The sequence below is a fragment of the Sinocyclocheilus grahami genome, unplaced genomic scaffold (assembly GCF_001515645.1).
Source record: "Sinocyclocheilus grahami isolate Dianchi unplaced genomic scaffold, SAMN03320097.WGS_v1.1 scaffold74.1, whole genome shotgun sequence".
NCBI lineage: Eukaryota > Metazoa > Chordata > Actinopteri > Cypriniformes > Cyprinidae > Sinocyclocheilus > Sinocyclocheilus grahami.
The window spans coordinates 2,835,073-2,854,509 of record NW_015505253.1 but is presented as its reverse complement, the minus strand read 5'-3'; the positions used below and the strand labels follow the sequence as shown (position 1 = coordinate 2,854,509).

Here is a 19,437-nt window from a genome sequence, read left to right as displayed (position 1 = left end):
TCTCTCTCTCTCTCTCTCTCTCTCTCTCTCTCTCTCGTTCGCCCACCTCCTTTCTGCTCGTCCAACTCTGTATTCACCCGCCCGTTCTGATGCGACACCACCTCATTTATCTTCTCTCTCTCTTCCTGGCACGCTGAGGACTGAGCTACATAAGTTAAGATACTCAACTCACACGTAAAAACAATCAAGGGTGAATGGAGAGAGGAAGAGGAAGAGGAAAAGGAAGTGGAAGGAATCTCCTTTCCAAGGTTGTTGGTGTTATTGTTCTTGATGGGCTGGGCAAGTTCAACCGCACAAGAATATCAGTGCAGTGAGAATGTGAGAGACCTGTAGTTAAAATGTACTAGTTGGCTGCCTGAAAGACTGGTTAATTACACCCCCCTGCATCATATTTGCTGAATGAAATCTATGCACGTTTCTTACTCATTTTTGGGTGCCGATTTCCGATTTGGGTGCCGATTTAAGATTGACAAGTCATCTTAAAATGCAATGCTTATGGTAGAGGACTGTGAGTCATGACGCAAAGGCCAAAAATGTCTGTCTGCATGTGTATGTCTATAGCAGTGGCGCTTAGAAGGGGATGAAGGGTTTTAACAAGCAAACTGTCTAACACCTGTCATCATGCTAATTAAAGCATCACTGCTAAAAATATAAAACTAAAGATGATGAACAACTAGTCTACTAGTAGTAAAGTAAAATCTGGAGGCTTTTCTCACAAATAGAAATAGAATGATTCATTTTGAAGACCACCACAGAAGCTCTGCATTCAGATGAGCAAATCAATTGAACAGCAGCTTCATGATTTATAATATAGGACTGGAGCGAGTGTCTGTTTCATAAAGATTGATCATCTGAACTGCCATGTGGAGGGAGAGAGACAGTCAGCGGGGGACTTGCACTGGGACTTAAGAGAGCATGGAGAGAAATGCACCGTCAGATCCTGTGATTCAGGCTTCGTGAACACATGCTGCGATGGTGGAGCACAGGAACACGATCGTTAAACACGGCCGACGAGATGCGCCACAGAACAATGATAAGACAGAATCATTTCAGCTCTACAGACTCATGCTGCCTTTTGCATGTGATTAAATTAATTAATATTCATATTTATATATGATTTATATTATATATAAATATAAAATGTAGACAAACTTTTACTTTTCATGTGATTAAATTGATTTAATCGATCTGACAGGACTATTTGAAAGAAATCAATATTTTTATTTAGCAAGAATACATTAAATTGATCTAAAGTGACAGTAAAGACATTTACAGGGGTTAAAACAAAAAAAAATTAAATCCTGAGTCAATGACTGTGGCAACTTTCACATTTGAAAGGATACTATGACAAAGTTATTGCTTTCCTTATTCAAACAGATTTTTTTTCATGAATATATGGTTGAAGAAGAATGAAATTAAAGGGGTCATATTATGCTTTTTTAAAGATCATTATTTTGTGTATTTGGTGTAACAGAATATGTTGACATGCTTTAATGTTCAAAAAACACATTATTTTTCAAATACTGTACATTATTGTAGGTCCCCTATGCCCCGCCTCTCTCAAATGCTTCGTTTTCTACAAAGTCCCGCCTTCCGACAAGCGCAGTCTGCTCTGATTGGCCAGCTGACCCAGTGCATTGCGATTGGCCGAACACCACAAGCACTCGTCAGAAATGTAACGCCCCTTACTATAATCACCAGCTTCATCTTTCAAAATAAATGTAAAGACAGAGCACACAATACACTTAGCTCACGAGATGAGACAAAATACAGATATTGGTTCACTAGAATGAGACAATATTTTAATACTATTTTTAAGAAATTTTCAATTTCAAAATATTTGTCTTTTAATTACAAAGTAAAACAATGTAATTGTATTTTAAAATATTTTATCTAATCTATGGCTGTAACTAATGAATATTTTGGTAATCAAGTAATCTAATGATTATTTTGACAATTGAGTAATCTGATATTTTTTTAGTAACACAAATACACATAAGTGAAAACCAGACTATTTATATATAAACTAACGATGAGGCAATAATAATTGGCTCAAATAAAATATCAAAACCAAATAATTACATGGTTTTATTGAACAACACTGTTAAAACACAATGTTTTTATGCCTATACATAATAACAATAATATGCTATAATATAACAATATGCCTATACATAATATGAACATAACCAACTTAAGTACATTATGTATTATAACAAATACCTGCAGAGGGCGCCAACAGCATGGTGACGTTTCACTTTACAGCGTGATTCAACGACACTTAAATCCATTTAATTATAATATTTGACTACATGCAAACTCAGAAACTTTTATTTTAAAATCACGATGTATAATAAATGGCATATTTAGAAATAGGTTGATGTATTCTCCTGTGTTGACAAAGGTTTATAAATGATTTACGTTACAAATCTAGTGAGATAATGCACACTGTTTTCCCAGATGAACGTTAAGCAATTCAAATTCACAGCATATACAGAGGAAGAGTTTAGCCCCTTTCACACATACTGTCTTTACTGGTAAATTACCGGTAAGTTACCATTAAGAGATCATGTGTGAACAGGACCTTTTCAAAAATCCCGGTAAATTTGTTCTGGCAATCATATCATTCTTATGGAGATGACATGATTAGCTGTTTACAAAGCTCCGCTGCTTTTTAATTAGTTTTTCTATGTAAATATGCGCTAGAGTGACATCTTTAACCATTGCGCCTCTAAAGCTTTTTCAACGTGTCAAGCTTCTCCATTCATCAGGACTGGAAAATTCTGATTGGCTAGTAATGTTAGTTTGGCTGAGAGTGAAAGCTGTGCTCCTCTCATAACATTGGTAGGCGAACTCTTGGACTCGAAAGTGATATCAACAAGTTATTTTTTTAAATGTAGCCCTGTGTCCCAATGTGCATACTATCCACCCAATCTGCCCTAAATAGTATTGAAAATTTCTACTATCACATAGAATTTAGGATGGATAGTATGCACATTGGGACGCAGGCTAGGATTATCTTTTTCCGCAGCCAAACACTGAACGCCGGAGATCCGGTGTAGTGACGAATTCTGACCCCCGCCAGATTATTACCCCCCTAGTATTCGTAGGTTTAGGGTTAGGTGTGGGGGAGGGGTTAGGATTAGGCAATCAGGTAGCGATTTCAATGAGGAGGGTAATAATTTGAGTCGAAAATGAGCACAACACCGGCACGGTGCCGGAGAACTTTAAGCCCTGCATTTATAATGTTACTAAATAAATACTGTTCTTTTCGAATTTCTATTAATCTATTAATCAAAGGATCCTGAAAAAATGCATCATGGTCTCCACAAAAATATGAAGCAGCACAACTGAGTTCAACATTGATAATAATAAGAAATGGTTCTTGAGCAACAAATCAGCATATTAGAATAATTTCTGAAGGATCATGTGACACTGACGACTTGCATCACAGGAATACATTACATTTTAAAATATATTACATCACAAAACAATAATATTTTTTAATACTTTTAATTGTAATAATATTTCACTATATTACTGATTTAACAGTATTTCTGATTAAACAAATGCAGCCTTGGTGATCACAAGCAACTTCTTTCAAAAACATTAGGAAACCGACCCGTCTTTTAAATGGAAATGCACAAAAAACGAGAATCGTCTGTTACAGCAAAAACTATCAGCCACCTGAAAGAGAATGAGAAATGCTTGCAGAAGAAGACAGCGCTGAAGACTGAACTTGCCAAATCCTCTACTGAACACTTTTAGCATCAACGACGTCTCCTGATATAACAAATCACACACACACGCAAGCCCAACGGCCTGTTAATGTGGTAATCAGCAAGCAAAGAACGACAAATCACACAGAAAAATGTTTCAAATGATCCGTGAGTACAAATCCCTCTCTAGTCCATCTACAGAATAATATCCCAGCAGACAGTGAAGCACTACTAATGTACCATTATTCACACCTGAGCTCACGAAGTGAAAATGTTGACAGCCGCTTTAAAAATGGATACATTTCAACAAGTTTCCACAATTAAACCGGATCCTTTAGGAGGGAAACAATAAAGAACAATGAAGGGAGTCTTCTTGGCGCAGTGGTTAGTGGCTGATACATTAAGCTTTGGTGCTCATCTAGGAATGTTAAGTTCTAGTCTCTCCCCAATAGTTTCCCCAATAAAAGGCAAAGAACCCTAAAAATGAGGTTTGTGAAAATTTTCACAATGCCAGGTCATTACATACAAAATACAGTGGCTCCAAAAAGTATTAAGACACTTGCAATAGCACTTAAAACGCATGCATGACACTTGAATTATCAAACTAAGCGGCATTTGAAAGTAGAGATTTATTCCCATCACAAACCTTTTAAACGTTGAGTCATTTTTGCAATGACTTTTAGCCTCACTAATTAGTTTTTCTGAAATGTTTTGCTTGAAGAGTGAGCTTGTACCATGTTTTTTAAGAAGTAAGTGCAAATAAATGCAACTTCTTTGATATTTTCTTGCACTGACATTTAAGTATCTAAATACCTTTTTGGGGACATACTGTGATGAACTGCTGTGATGAATATTGCAACTTCAAAACAAATAAATGGAACTTCTTTGATATTTTGTTTCTAATGCATTGATATTCACATTAAGTGTGACTTAAGTGTCCAAATACTTTTTGGGGGGACACATAATGGCAGAGAAGATAAACAAACCAAGCCGAATCGCTGAGGGAGATCATATTTAGTTGTGTCTTGCGGCTCCAAATTATTCTTATTTTCAGAGCACGTTCAGACTAATCCTGATTTACATTACATTAAGCACTATGTGTGTGTGTTTGTGTATATATATATATATATATATATATATATATATATATATATATATATATATATATATATATATATATATATATATATATATATATATATATAAGTTTTGGATTTTGTTTTCCCTTAATAATTAAAACCTTCATTTAAAAACTGCATGTTGTGTTCACTTGTGTTATCTTTTACTAATATTTAAATTTGTTTGATGATCTGAACCATTAAAGTGTGACAAACATGCAAAAAAAAAAAGAAATAAGGAAGGAAGGGGGCCAACACTTTTTCACACCACTGTATATATATATATATATATATATATATATACTGTATATGAGTGTGCACTAAAGCTGATTATAGATTCCTTTGCATTCCCCGTCTGCCCTCTATGCTACTTTCTGATTTTAATAAAGGCCAGAGAGATGGTGCTATGCAAAGAAACAGACACATGTCTACGCATGCCAAAAGCAATCTTCTCCAAGCTCCCAGCGAGACCCAGAGTCCCGCTGTCTCTCTGCAACAGCAACACACCCTTCAGATCCAGAACCAACTCATTCTGCACTGCAGAGACACTCAAAGACCAGGCTTATAATGTGAGAGATCTAGTTTTATCATGCTGCGGCACTTGCTTGCAGATCAGACGGGGTGTAAAACTTATTTTTATATTGCATTTCATTTGTGGAGCAAGCAGATTAATTCCAAAATTCTTTCGCAAGTCGTATTTTTGTATGAATAATCGAGAAGTGAAAAATCAGGATATGCAAATACTGTCATAACTGATTGGTGCAACAGCTTGGAGCATATTCAAACTGTGTGAATTGCACTTAGCAACAAAAAATGTGACAAAATGTGGAAAGCTCGACAGTGAAAACAGACAAAATGGACTGAATTCTAAACTACTGCATCCAATTATTATGAAAAATAATTGTTATTGACTTTACACATGAATAATAAGTATATAAAAAATGTGCATGTGACGTAGTTGAAAAGTCAACATTTTGGAAACATTCATAAATATTATGAATGGCATTCATAAACATCACAAATGCATTGACTACAATGTTCCCGGAAAATGAAAAATATAGCATACATTATAAAACAGCTGCATATTTTAAAACCAATTCAAATCAGGTACAATTTTACCACATTTTCTAAAAGTGGCCCCTGAGTAATTTGAGTATCCCTGCAGTCCATTATTCCTCTCACGGATAGAGACACGCATGTAAGACGTTTATGGACTGAGACAGAACCAGTCTAAACCTGCAGCAGAGAAGACCATCACAGCTGGACAAGGAACAAAGACTGGGTTCTAACCATGGAAGGTCTAGAAATTAGGTTGGGTAATGGATGAACATCAGTAAATATATTTTTTTCTGCTTCCACCACTAAGGTCTCAACTCAATAGTGCTCTAGTGACAAAGATGAACAGGGAATTCTGGAATCAGGTTTCTGAAAATAGTTTGTCTATGTAAATATGGAAGGGTCGTGTGGAATTTGATTGGTTCCATCATCTCAACACATCCATCAACACGTCCGTCCAATAAAACAACTGTGACTGTATCCTGCAGCTTGGAGATGTGGAAAAATAACTACACACACTCTCACAATGTCTAAAAACGGTTGTCTGTCTGACACTTCTCAGATAGAGACCATCTTCTGAGACCATCTTCATTGCCGCCTCCAAGAGTCGGTTAATTGTGCCTCATAATAAAGCAATTAGGATGCAAAAGAAAACCAAACGACCTCTGTTTTACTGTCACCCGTCTTAACGCAAACTAATTATCTTCAAACACTCAGCAAAAGCTTCCGGCACAAGATCCACTGCAGACAGTTCATTATTACAGAGACAGACACAGACAAACAGATAGAACGATAGATAGAACGATAGATAGAACGATAGATAGACAGACAGACAGACAGACAGACAGACAGACAGACAGACAGACAGACAGACAGACAGACAGACAGACAGACAGACAGACAGACAGACAGACAGACAGACAGACAGATAGACAGATAGATAGATAGATAGATAGATAGATAGATAGATAGATAGATAGATAGATAGACAGACAGACAGACAGACACAGACAGAGGAACAGACAGATATCCACACAAAAAGACAGATGGATAGACATAGACAGACAAATAGATGGCAATACAGACAGATGGATAGATAGATGGAAGGATGGATAAATGAATGGATAGACAGACAAATAGATAAGTATATAGTTAGAAAGATAGATAGACAGACAAATGGACAGACAGACGGACGGACGGACGGACGGACAGACAGACAGTTAGAAATAGTTAGAAAGATAGAAAGACAGATGGATAGACATGCAGATAGTTATACAGAGAGATGGATAGATAGACAGATAGATAGATAGATAGATAGATACATAGACAGATAGATAAAACAATTAACAGACAGACAGGGTCAAATTTATCAGTGTGACACGACAAACTATAGAAAGCGACTGAACTGTAAGCGTCCCTCTGTTTAAAAACAGCACAGATGACAGATGGTGAAGCGTTTCTGCAGTGTGATTATTCTCGCTCAGAGTTCAGTTTCGAAGGCCTGCAGTTCTAGATTTGGTGAGTGTGAACGAAACCCACGCACAGACAGGAAAAGTGTCCAAGCAGAACTTTTTACCTTTCCATAGTCATCAAACTCAGCGAAGAGCTTCGAGTCATCGTCTAAACTGTCTCCCGAAGTCTCCACAATCAGACCCACTCCATCGTCAAGAATCTCCTCTGTGGAAACACAAATAATTTTTTAATTTTAAGATAACTGCACTGAACATTGCAATGTTTCTGGATGATATATTAAATATGCATTTCTTTTCATATTTAGGCTATTTAATAATGTGTTCAACTACTAATACGAGTGTAAAGTTAAACACTTTTAAAATTTTTCTAAAAACTCCTTTAGAAAGAAAGCGCATGAACCTCTTGTTTATATTGTATAAAAGTGTTGCATTTTTACATACACTAGTTAGCAGTTATTTGGAAGCATTATATCATCGAATTATATCGTCAAACCAAAACACAAAAACAGTCAAATAAATGGGTCAAGCAGATCTCTGGCCGCCCCTCACCCTGACTCTGAGAGAAGATATCCGTATAGAGGTTGTCCACAGCGTCCGAGCGTCTCGGTGGCAGGAAGCAGAGCTGCCGGCGGTCAACAGGGGGCAGCGTGTTGACGGTGAGAGAGAGGGAGACCTGAGCGAACGCCACCTTCATGTCAGCGAAGGTCAGAGTGCGGGCGTCCTTCCCGTTCAGCTGCAGAATCTCATCTCCCGCATTCAGAGCTGCAATCATTTCAATACGGTAATATTTCATGAATAATTAAGTAGCAGAATATTGCAATCATAGACTTCGTGAGATATGCAAAATGGATGAAATGGTTAAATGCATAGTGAGCTTGCAAGGAATTAATAAAAACCAAAAAACAAATGAAGAATTTTTGAAGTTTAACAAAGGATATAAAAAAACTGAAGATCGTGAGTTTTTGGTCCTAAATACACCATGACATAAAAAAAGGACCCCTATTTCATTTCTTAAGACATGATTATGGTCTTATTTTGCGTGATTTATTAATGAATTAATAATAATTTTGTTTCTCCTCCTTGACCCATAATGAATACAATTAAAAACAAAACTGCAAAAATAAAAATAATAAATACAAAAATAGAACTACTGAAAACTGAAATAAAATGAAAGCTAATTTAAAATAAAATACATATTAGATTGAAAACTTGAAGTTAAAAACATGTTAATACTAAACGTAGAAATGTTGCATTGGCAATCAACTGAAATAAAATAAGCTTAAATAAGTAACTAAATTGAAAAAGCTGAATTACTAAAACTTCATTCTGATATGGAAAACCCACATAGCACAATCCAATAAGACCGCAACATAAAAAATTAAGTACTTCCCTACATTTTTTTCTACTTAAATATTCTGTTACAATTTGAAATATGTCTTAAAAGTAATACAATGTCCTGTCCTTTCTGATGTGAAGGCCAGCAGCAAAATAAATAGATGCAATAAAAAAAAAAGAGATTGTCTCTAGGTTTTCCATTTGGCCCTTCAGCTTGCAGGTTTGACCCAGTTCTCTGGGCGATGTGAAATGTCAGCAATAAGCCAGTCAGACCTGATCCTGCCACACTGATCACGCAGACATCACTCAGAGAAACGAGAGTCTTTTTCGGCATGTTGACAGCGTCTGGATGTCAACATAAGCTTGCTTTGATGGTCATTTAAAGGAACCATATTCTATATTTTGCCCTGAAATCCATTTATAATATTAGCTAATGTCCAGTGAAGAAAGTAAGAAAAATGCTGAATATAAATTTACTTAAAATTCATTCACTACCATAAAATAGTTCAGTGCAACGTGTTGTTGTTTATGTAGAGCACTTTAATCTCCAATGTTAGAATTAAATGGGCCATTTCTGCTACTGTACCTTTAAGGTTCCTGTGTGCAAAACGCCTGTAAATGCTCTAAAAAAAATCTTCAAAAACAAGCAAGGAAAATCCTGTTTTGCATGATACGTTCCATTTAATGCATCACGTTCCTCGTGTAGGTGCGTTGCAAGTACTGGTCGACCGATATATCGGCATTTTTCAAATATCGGCATTGGCCGATAAGTTTTTCTGTTTGGCCGATGTGTTCGAGGCCAAACTTTTATTTTGATGGTGCTGAGAACGGCAGCGCCTGAGTGCACACCGCTCACATTCTCCCTCTTGTTCGCTGTCGTCGTTCAGTTCTGTCTAATACGGATAGAATCAAAGGAATTAAAATGTATACAAAAAAGTATTATAACGATTTCTTTAATATTATTAGTAATAGAAAGGCAAACATTATAATACTTTCTCATTTGCTGTCAGCATTCAGCAAATACGCATTTGTATAATTTAAACAAATCTTTGAATGACTAATGAACATTTAATTTCAAAAACCTTGCAAACTTAGTCGGATCCAGTTGTGAGATCTTGTGAAGTGTGCATGTGTATCCTGCATGATCGTGTGTTCTCTGCGTGACGGTCGGTCCGTGAAAATTGAATGCTGACAGGAGGAGAGTTCAGCTTCACTGGAGATGCGCGATCGACAAACTTGAAACTAAGTTAGTGATTTCAAATTATGCTGCGTTTTATGCATTTGCCCACTGTCATATTCATGTCATTTTCATTGCGTGCTCTATGTAAAATGAGTGTTACCTTGGCTTTATTTGAAAGAAAAAAAAAACTTGGTTACAGTGTTTACTTCCTTTTTAATTAGATTTTTATTAAATATTTATTTATTGGTGAAAAATGCTTTGTCTTCTAAAGTCTAAGTATGTTTATTTTACACAATTATTTTTAATCCATTTTCAAATGATTTCAAATTTCTTAAATATAAATTAAAATAATTAAAATTATATCGGCCGCCCTGCTGTCAAAAAAACCCATATCGGTCGACCACTAGTTACAAGTACGGCACATCAGTGAATCTGACTTTAATCGCCTCTCTGATTCCTTCTATCGTTTGTCATTATTCAGAGTTTAGAGGGGTTGAGAATAAATCTGCAATCTTTGGCTCTCAGAAACCCCATAGAGCTGACAGCATGTTATATAACACCAGGAGAACAGCACAGATATCACAGCAATTACTTATACAGCTTGATTCCTAAGCAGATGCTCAGCAGACAGAGAGAGAGAGAGAAAGAAAAGAACAAACCAAGAGACAGGGGTGAAAAGAGAAAGAGAATGTAATTAGGAGGTGAAACGAGCTAATGAACCTTTAGCGAACGCTAATCCTCCAGCTCTCACGTCAGTGATATAGAGCTGCTGAACGCTGTCCTCCTCCACCACTGAAATGGAAAAACCTGAGAAAACAGAGATAAAGTGATAGACATCATAATCATAATGCTGTTCAGTTGCTTTGACACAATCTGTATTGTTAAAAGCGCTATATAAATAAAGGTGACTTGACATGTATAATCATGACGCAAACCTCATAGGGTTTGAACCTGCAACCTTTCATTTACAAGGTCAGATTTTTAAAAGGATAGTTCACCCAAAAATTTACATTTTGCATCATTTACTCTCCATCATGTCATTATGCTGGTCACACATTTGAATTCGTTGTTCTTCCATGGACTATAAAATAAATGATTGTAGAATGATTAATTTTTCCCAGCACTGTACCTTTAACTACTACCACCATACAGGTGCATCTCAATAAATTAGAATGTCATGGAAAAGTTCATTTCAGTAATTCAACTCAAATTGTGAAACTCATGTATTAAATCAATTCAATGCGCACAGACTGAAGTAGTTTAAGTCTTTGGACAAATTAGCATAATCTCTTCAGGATTTCCCACATGCAGTAATAAATAAAGCTGAATACAAAAATGCAAAAATAAATAACATAAATAATAATAATAATAAATACAAATGCAAAAATAATATATAAATAAATAATTGAATAAAAGTAACAAATATAATCTTCTACGACTGTTGTTATTATTAACTAAAAGTATAAAAAAATTGTTTTTAGTAATAGAAATAAAACTGAAATTAAAAAATATTAAATGAAAAAAACTTGAATTTTTTATTTTGCCTTTTACAACTAACTGAAATACATGAGTTGAAGTACTAAAATCACTAAAACTGAAATAAAATATATAAATAAATATAAAAATGACAAAAGCACAATGAAATTACTAAAACTTAAACTAAAATTAATGTAAAAATTGAAAAATAAAAGCAATAATAAATACTATAATAGTATATAAATAATACTAGAATACCATTGCTACAACTTATATTGACATTTTGTGATGTGGATGTAGAATCAAGGTAAATTGACTGTTTTCAATAATCACATCTCAACTCATCTGTCGAGTCCAAAAACATGCAGTTTACGGAGATAAAACTAGTAGGATTCAGTTGGTCATGTGATCTCACCATGTCGTCCTCCATGAGATGACAATATAACATACTCACATATAAGTAAACGTTTCATTGAAAAAATAATTTAAAAACTACTGGGAACACTTGTCATTTCCATTACTTTTCCAGGTACCGTTGTAAAATTCCCAGAATAAATAGGTGGATGTAAACCAGACATGATTTGATGAACATAACACATTTTTGGCTCTCACCATAGCCGATCATGCAGGACTCATCCCGATCAAACTGAATGACCTTCCTGATCTTACAGCACAGCTCGATTTCCTTATACAGCTGAGAAAAAGAGCACAGGACGTTATTCATTAATATTCCACGACTTTGATGATCCACATTCAAACAGCATAAACAACACGCACATGGGACGGCATGAAAGGGCGAGAGTGACAGAATACAGATCACATTTCACAGGCAGAGAACTTTATGTTCCCTCTTGATCGATTTTGTCTGACCTGGACACTCAGAACATAATAAATGAAGACACTGAGCAGAAGTTAAACGATGATGGATGTAGAGAAGTGAAGCTTCGAAAGAATAAAGCAATTCCATAGCTTAAAATTGTCATTTTTTAGGAGAGATGGAGGGAGATGGGATGAGCAAAACATCTCCTTTTGTGTTCCACAGAAAAAAATTAAGATTTTGTTATTAAAGTGTGAAGGAGAGAGGAAGAGACAGGGTGTTTGGATGAAGTGTGATGTCCCAGCAGGATGAAAGTAATGAGAGAGCATCTAAGCAGTGGGTGGGAGAGCGAGTTTAACTCCAAACCTACCAGATCATAAATATCCTCCTCCGGTTTGGGGATATAAAACTGCACTTGGTTCTCAATGAGGAGCTTAAGCCGCACGTAGTGTTTAGTGGGGTCCAGTTGGTGAGCCTGGAGAGAGACCAGGAGAGATGAAAGCAGACACATTTAATGGATGAAGAGCAACGCCAAGACATGTTACTGGGCTGCATCTTCTTCTCAGTGGGCCAGATGGACAGGAATCACACGCTAAAAGGCCCAAACGCTCATATCAGAGAAGATGCAGCACATTTTCATTCGGCGTGCAGCAAGAGGAAAGCAAATAAATTGCTTTATACAGGGTGGACACATGCTTGAGACTTCAAAAACCCTCTGAGGAACGCTTTGAGGAACACAGCATCTGAGTTTACTACACCAGTGACCTTCAAACTGACATTCAAGCAACCTGGCATCAGAAGAGAACGATGAATGTTTCTTGCACTAGAAAGATCTTGAGTTTCTTGGCGTTACCTTGCAGATCGTTTCCAGCATGTCGAGGGCCGACTCTCCGGGTTGGATGATGGCTAACACAGGCTGGTCGTTTGGCAGCAGAACCCATGATGGAGTGAGGTGGTCTCTGGACCAGATGTCATGATCTGCGCTGGGTCTTGGCAGACCTTTCACTGGGGTCTTGGTGTCTTTCTGTAGTGTGATAAATGAAAGCACGGTGAAGCCGCAGCAGTGAACGAGGCCTTTAGAGATGCTATTAATCATGTGAAATGATGATCATCCTCATCTCATAATTTCTAAGAACTCATCGCCTATCTGAGGTGCACTGTGTGCTAATAACTTCTAGCATAAAATGAGATATAATTGAAATATCGTACTAGCATACTACATTATTTCTTATTTTGTGCATAGTATGTACACTTTCTGTATGCATAAAACACATTTTCATACATGTAACAAAATGTACAGTATGCAACTAGAGCATGTGTACTGTTTCCCACTTGATAGTCAAATTCCATTGTGATCATTGACCTGGAAGTAATATTAGAATTAGATTTTTAAACATTTGAATGGACTGCTAAAAGTTACACTTTTACAAAAATTGGATTGTAGTATACATTATGCTACTATTCAAAAGTTTGGGGTAAGTAACATTTGTATTTATTATTTTTTTTAAAGAAATTAATACTTTTATTAATCATTGATGCATTCAATTGATCAAAAGTGGCAGTAAAGATGTTTAGAATGTTAAAAAAAGATATTTAAAATAAATGCTGATCTTTTGAACCTTTTCAAAGAATCCTGGGAAAAAAAATTGCATCATGGTTTAAACAAAAATATGAAGCAGCACAACTGTTTTCAACATTGATAATAATAAGAAATGTTTCTGAGCAGCAAATCAGCATATTATAATGATTTCTGAAGAATCATGTGACACTGAAAACTGGAGTAACGATGCTGAAAATTCAGCTTTGATCACAGGAATAAATTATATTTTAAAATATATTCAAATACAAAACTGTTCTAAATAGAAAATTGTAATAATATTTCACAATATTACTGTACTTTTGATCAAATAAATGCAGCCTTCGTGAGCAGAAGAGACTTCTCAGAAACATTCAATCTTACTGACCCAAAACTTCTAAACATCTGAACACAGCCATTAAACATGGATAATAATGCACTGTAATCTCAGCTACCATTCCACCATCTTTCTTTCTCTGCTTATGATGGAGTGAGTGAATCAGAACATCGACACTTTTATCTGCGCCCCAGGTCAGTGGATTATAGCACAACCATCTCTACCGTTCCTACACCACAAATGCCCACACCTCCGCCAACGCTAGGGATAAATATACGCCCACATCTCCGCCAACCTACACCAGAGATCCGGCCAAGAGCGCATCTCTCTGAACATGGCAGCTTTGATTTGGTGCAGTGGTCTCGTATAGTATTTTGTGTGTTTTTACCACTTTTATAGATAGTGTAGTATTGAGAGATGCATGTTTCTTACCGTCGTATCACTAGAAGAACCCTCAAACGTGCCTTCTAGAGGACTTTTAACTGGATCATCTCCTTCTGCAAAAACCTGTTTAAAAATAACATCTAACATTCAGCAGTCACCCACCAAACCACGAAAACCAACTGCATGTGTTTTATGTAGTATGCATTTCATCAGCTTGTTGAAAAATGTGCATTGTATTTTTTTGAGCAGAGCCGGTTGATCTCTGCATATTCATGTTTGTGTGTTCTGGAAGAAAACACTAAGTGTGAATTAGGTGTGTTTGTGTGTAGTTTACCTGGTTAATGCTGGGGTGACCTTTACTCTTTCTCTTGGAGTGGGTGTCCAGACCCCATAGTGAGGAGAAGCGACTCTTGCGTTTGCTGGTGGAGCGCGACATCGCCTGCGTCCGACGCCTCACGCCGCTCTCAGTGCGAGCCGCCACCTACAGACACAAAACAGCTGCATGAGGTACGGGGACAACATTCATACTGTTTGTCCCAGCGATCAAACTGACTAGACGGCTCCTAGCAAGAGTCTGAGGTATGAACACAGCTGCTCGGTGAAAACTCATTCTCAGTGATTCGCTCACACTGATGTTCAGTCGTCAGCTTCATTCACAAGTTATTCAAGAATCTGGGTATAAATGGGTCATTAGTTGATCTAAATGGGTCATTAGGTGGTTTAAATTGGTCAGTAGCTGCGGGTCTAAATTGCTCATTACAGGTGCAAGCTGGTTTTTAGATAGTCTAAATGGGTCATTAGCTGGTCAAAACTGGTCATTTGCTAGTCTAAGTTGGTCATTAGCTAGTCTAAACTGGTCATTAGCTGCTGGTCTAAATGGGTCATTACGTGGTCTGAATTGGTTATTAGTTTAAATTGGTCATGAACTGGTCTAAATGGGTCACTAGCTGGTCTAAATCATTCATTAGCTACTCTAAATTGGTCAGTAGCTAGTCTAAACAGGTCAAAAGCTGGCCTAAACAGGTCTTTTGCTAGTTTAAACTGGCCATGAGCAGGTCTAAATGCTTCATTAGCTAGTCTAAATTGGTCATGATCTAGTCTAAACTGGTCACTGGCTGTTCTAAATGGGATATTAGTTGGTCTAAACTGGTCTTTAGTTGGTCTAAACAGGTCTTTCGCTGGTTTAAACTGGCCATGAGCAGGTTTAAATGCTTCATTAGCTAGTCTAAATTGGTCATGATCTAATCTAAATTGGTCACTGGCTGTTCTAAATGGGATATTAGCTGGTCTAAACTGGTCAAAAGCTGGTCTAAACAGGTCTTTCGCTGGTTTAAACTGGCCATGAGCAAGTCTAAATGCTTCATTAGCTAGTCTAAATTGGTCATGATCTAATCTAAACTGGTAACTGGCTGTTCTAAATGGGATATTAGCTGGTCTAAACGGGTCTTTCGCTGGTTTAAACTGGCCATGAGCTCTGGTCTAAATGGTTCATTAGCTAGTCTAAATTGGTCATGATCTAGTCTAAATTGGTCATGATCTGGTCTAAACCGGTCATTAGCTTGTCTAAATTGGTCGCTAACTGGTTTAAACGGGTCATTAGCTGGTCTAACTGGTCATGAGCCGGTCTAAACTGGTCATTAGCTGGTCTAACTGGTCAAGAGCTGGTCTAAATTGGCCATTAGCTGATCTAAATGCATGCTTAGCTGGTCTGAACTAGTCATTAGCAAAGCAAGCTAGATGTAAGCTAGTCTAAACTGGTCATCAGCTGGTCTAAAGTGATGTTTACTGGTCATTAGCTGGGCTAAACTAGTCTATCCAAAATACAGCTGCTTTTCCTGATTTTTGCTAGGAAAGCCATTGTCCTGATCGGATATGCTTGAGATTTTTTCCCTCAGCAAACACAAAGCTCACAAACACTGATTGTTATTAATGGTGACTGTGTAATCAATGCGTTTTTTTGTAGTTCTAATGCTTTTAAATCACTAATAAAATAAGAAAGCAGAAGCATGTGCGTTTGCTGAACACAAAGATGCAAGACAAATACCCATCACACCATTTCAGGATAAAGTTTCTCCATAAACTGCATTCAGTCAGTCTACAATTGTTCTTGCTCTTATGTTCACAAAAGAAATGTCAAGAGGATGGATTTCATCCATCACCGTTCTTTCATTCTTTTTCAGCAAAAACACTTTAGTAGATGTGACTTCCTCTACCAAAATCGAGTCCGATTTTGGTGGGACATCAACTTTAGAAATAAACAAACACACATATTCATTAATAAATAAGCAGCAAACACACAAAAACAACTTGCTTCCTGTGGTCACTCGGGTCCGGATGAATTTTAAAGGTTAGTGAAGTGCTTGGAGAGTTCTTTTCAGTGTCATTCAAAAATTATACACGCTCGCTGTGTTGAACGCGCTGTGGCATTTCTGGGTCTCCTGATGGAGAAAAGCACTCCGGCTGCATCAAAAACCCTCTCCACTGCTCTGAACCGAGCTATTATTCGTGAAGAACAGCACATGGGCCAACAGCACTTCATTTGGACTCAACACTTATCCTCTCTCTCCATCCTCTAAAAATGTGAATGCTGAAGAACATCCCCACCCCCTCCACCCCAAAAAAATCATCCAAGCTGTATAGACAAAAATAAAATCTCCCTGTATCCCAGTGTCCTCTAGCTCCTGCATAGAACGCCAGAGCTGGAGGCGAATCTGAGGATGGATGGTATTGATCAGCCGGAGCCGTGGCCCACATCCAAGAGAAAATGCACCGACCAACCTTTCAACTACGGTTTCTTTTTATGCCAAAATCCATTACCCACGTACACCAACACTGTAGGGTGGGAAGGAAGCAGGTTAATACATGCATTCTGGGTAAAAATAGAGCGATACTGATGTTCTTGATGTGGGTTTCTAAGCCATGCTGTTTGAAATACACTAGATACCAAACGTTTAAAAACTTATCAAAGTAAGTTCCCTTTAAGCCACCAGAGAGCTGTTTTCTATGTCTACTTGAAAGGAGAAAGATTGAAATCTCTAAAACTGTTATATTATTATATTTCACTAAATTCTGACAAGAATTCAAAAATAACTTCTGTTTCTTTTGCTCAATCATGCAAATCATTAGAATTTTTCTCTATATGTTAACTATTTTTTTATTATTAGAGAATAATATATAAATACAATTTAATTTAATACATTTTAATTAGGGCTGGGCAAGTTAATGCGTTATTATCACGTTAACGCATTAATTGATTAACGGCGACAATAATTTTATTGCGCATTAACACAGTTTTTTATTAGGCCTATTATGAAAGGCCAGGGCCGGCTTTGGGGGTCAAACGTGCTCGGGCACGGTTAAGATTGCCTAGTGTGAGTACACCCTTATTCTCCCGCATCCCGCACACACGAGTCTCTACCCGCCCGCACCCCCATCAAGTGTTGTCCTGTGCCGCACTCTGTTGCGTTGGGTCCTGCGATAGTGCAGGTCTCTGCTCGGAAGGTGCCCGTGTTATAATGTTATGATCGAGGCTCTGGACTCTGAGCATAACTTGTTTTTCTATTACAAACTATAAAATATTTTCTATAATAATGCCCTGGCAGTGGCAAATAGCTTTGGTTTTATATTTAATTTGACTACATTAATATTATAAGTTGAGATTTACAAGAAATATTTTAACTGCTACTATGTAAAAGGAATACTGCTGTAAAAAAAGCACCTTAAGTGTTTGCAAACCAAATTGCACTTTTGTTCATATAGCAGTACTTTTAAATGAAAAAAGTGCACAATATATACAAACAAACACACAAAAACTAACATATTTTAATATAATAAATAATAACTAAAGTTAATTTCTATAAAATAATTATAGGTTTTAATATATATTTTAATATTAAACAAAAATAAAAATATATTTTTGAAATACATAAAATTTCATATTTATAAGAAATATATAACATATATACAAACACACACACACACACATATGAAATCTAATATATATATATATATATATATATATATATATATATATATATATATATATGATGAAAATATATTATATATATATATATATATATATATATATACTGTATATTCTATTTATAATATATTTACATACAAAAGACAAGAAATAAAGTATTTGCAAAAAATAGGAACAAAATTATGGAATAAATTATGGAAAACTGAGAGATAATTACCAGTGCATGGAAGGAAGAGACTGAAAAAATGCCCAGTCGGCCCATGGCCAGTTTGGTGGGACGGGAGGCGAAGGCCAGCAGGCGTTTGGGGTTGGGAAGCTCGCCGCCCTGCAGGCTGGACAGGTAACAGCGGAAGCGGAACAGATCCATGTGGAACTGCTCTAAATTCTGCTCCCACAGGAAAATCTGTGAGGAAAAGAAGAGAAAAGGTTATTGGTTAGAACACGGTTTACAGCAGGCCAGTGGCATGTCAGAGTTGTCAAAATGATCATTTCATTCTCTCGAAAACAAGGTCAAAACATTACATTTAGCCTTAAAGGACCATCTCTAGATATCTAGAAGCTTCCGTGCCTTGTGTTTGGTCTGGTTTGATCGTATAAAATGGTGTTTGGAGGGCAGTGGAGTGGGGGTTTATACACCACAGCGTCTCCTCCCAGCCACTCTGGGATGGATGTTTTTTTGGAAGACGCGGCGGAGGGGGCAGCGGTCCAGACAACACACAAAGTAGCAAACAACAGCGCCACACATTCCACTGGCAGCGAGGTCTGGGACTCCCTAGGAACTCGAGGAGTCCCCTGGCTGCCATTCACCAGGGCACAATGCCTAACCCGATGCTGCCAAAATTAAAAACGCACAGGCACCCGCTAACCCTCCTCCTGATGGGCCGCGGGCCATTCTGAGCTCCGCTTCTTGTGTAAACATCCATTGAGTGGAACGTGAACTTTTGCAGCAAGTGTGTGGAGTGAATCAATGTTCTGTCAACATTGT

The 19,437-nt window shown here is 37.0% G+C and overlaps 1 protein-coding gene across 1 annotated transcript in view; it reads right to left on the bottom strand.

Annotated features, from left to right (window-relative positions):
- Window positions 1-19,437, bottom strand: part of LOC107585792 (T-lymphoma invasion and metastasis-inducing protein 1-like) — a 52,871-nt gene that overhangs the window by 6,424 nt on the left and 27,010 nt on the right. Inside the window, exons 9-17 of the mRNA XM_016272940.1 lie at window positions 18,670-18,855; window positions 14,805-14,951; window positions 14,519-14,593; window positions 13,027-13,197; window positions 12,544-12,648; window positions 11,969-12,050; window positions 10,601-10,687; window positions 7,915-8,127; window positions 7,470-7,570 (exon numbers count right to left, since the gene is read on the bottom strand). Of these exons, the coding sequence (XP_016128426.1) occupies window positions 7,470-7,570; window positions 7,915-8,127; window positions 10,601-10,687; window positions 11,969-12,050; window positions 12,544-12,648; window positions 13,027-13,197; window positions 14,519-14,593; window positions 14,805-14,951; window positions 18,670-18,855 (1,167 nt within the window). The remainder of the gene's footprint in view (window positions 1-7,469; window positions 7,571-7,914; window positions 8,128-10,600; window positions 10,688-11,968; window positions 12,051-12,543; window positions 12,649-13,026; window positions 13,198-14,518; window positions 14,594-14,804; window positions 14,952-18,669; window positions 18,856-19,437) is intronic.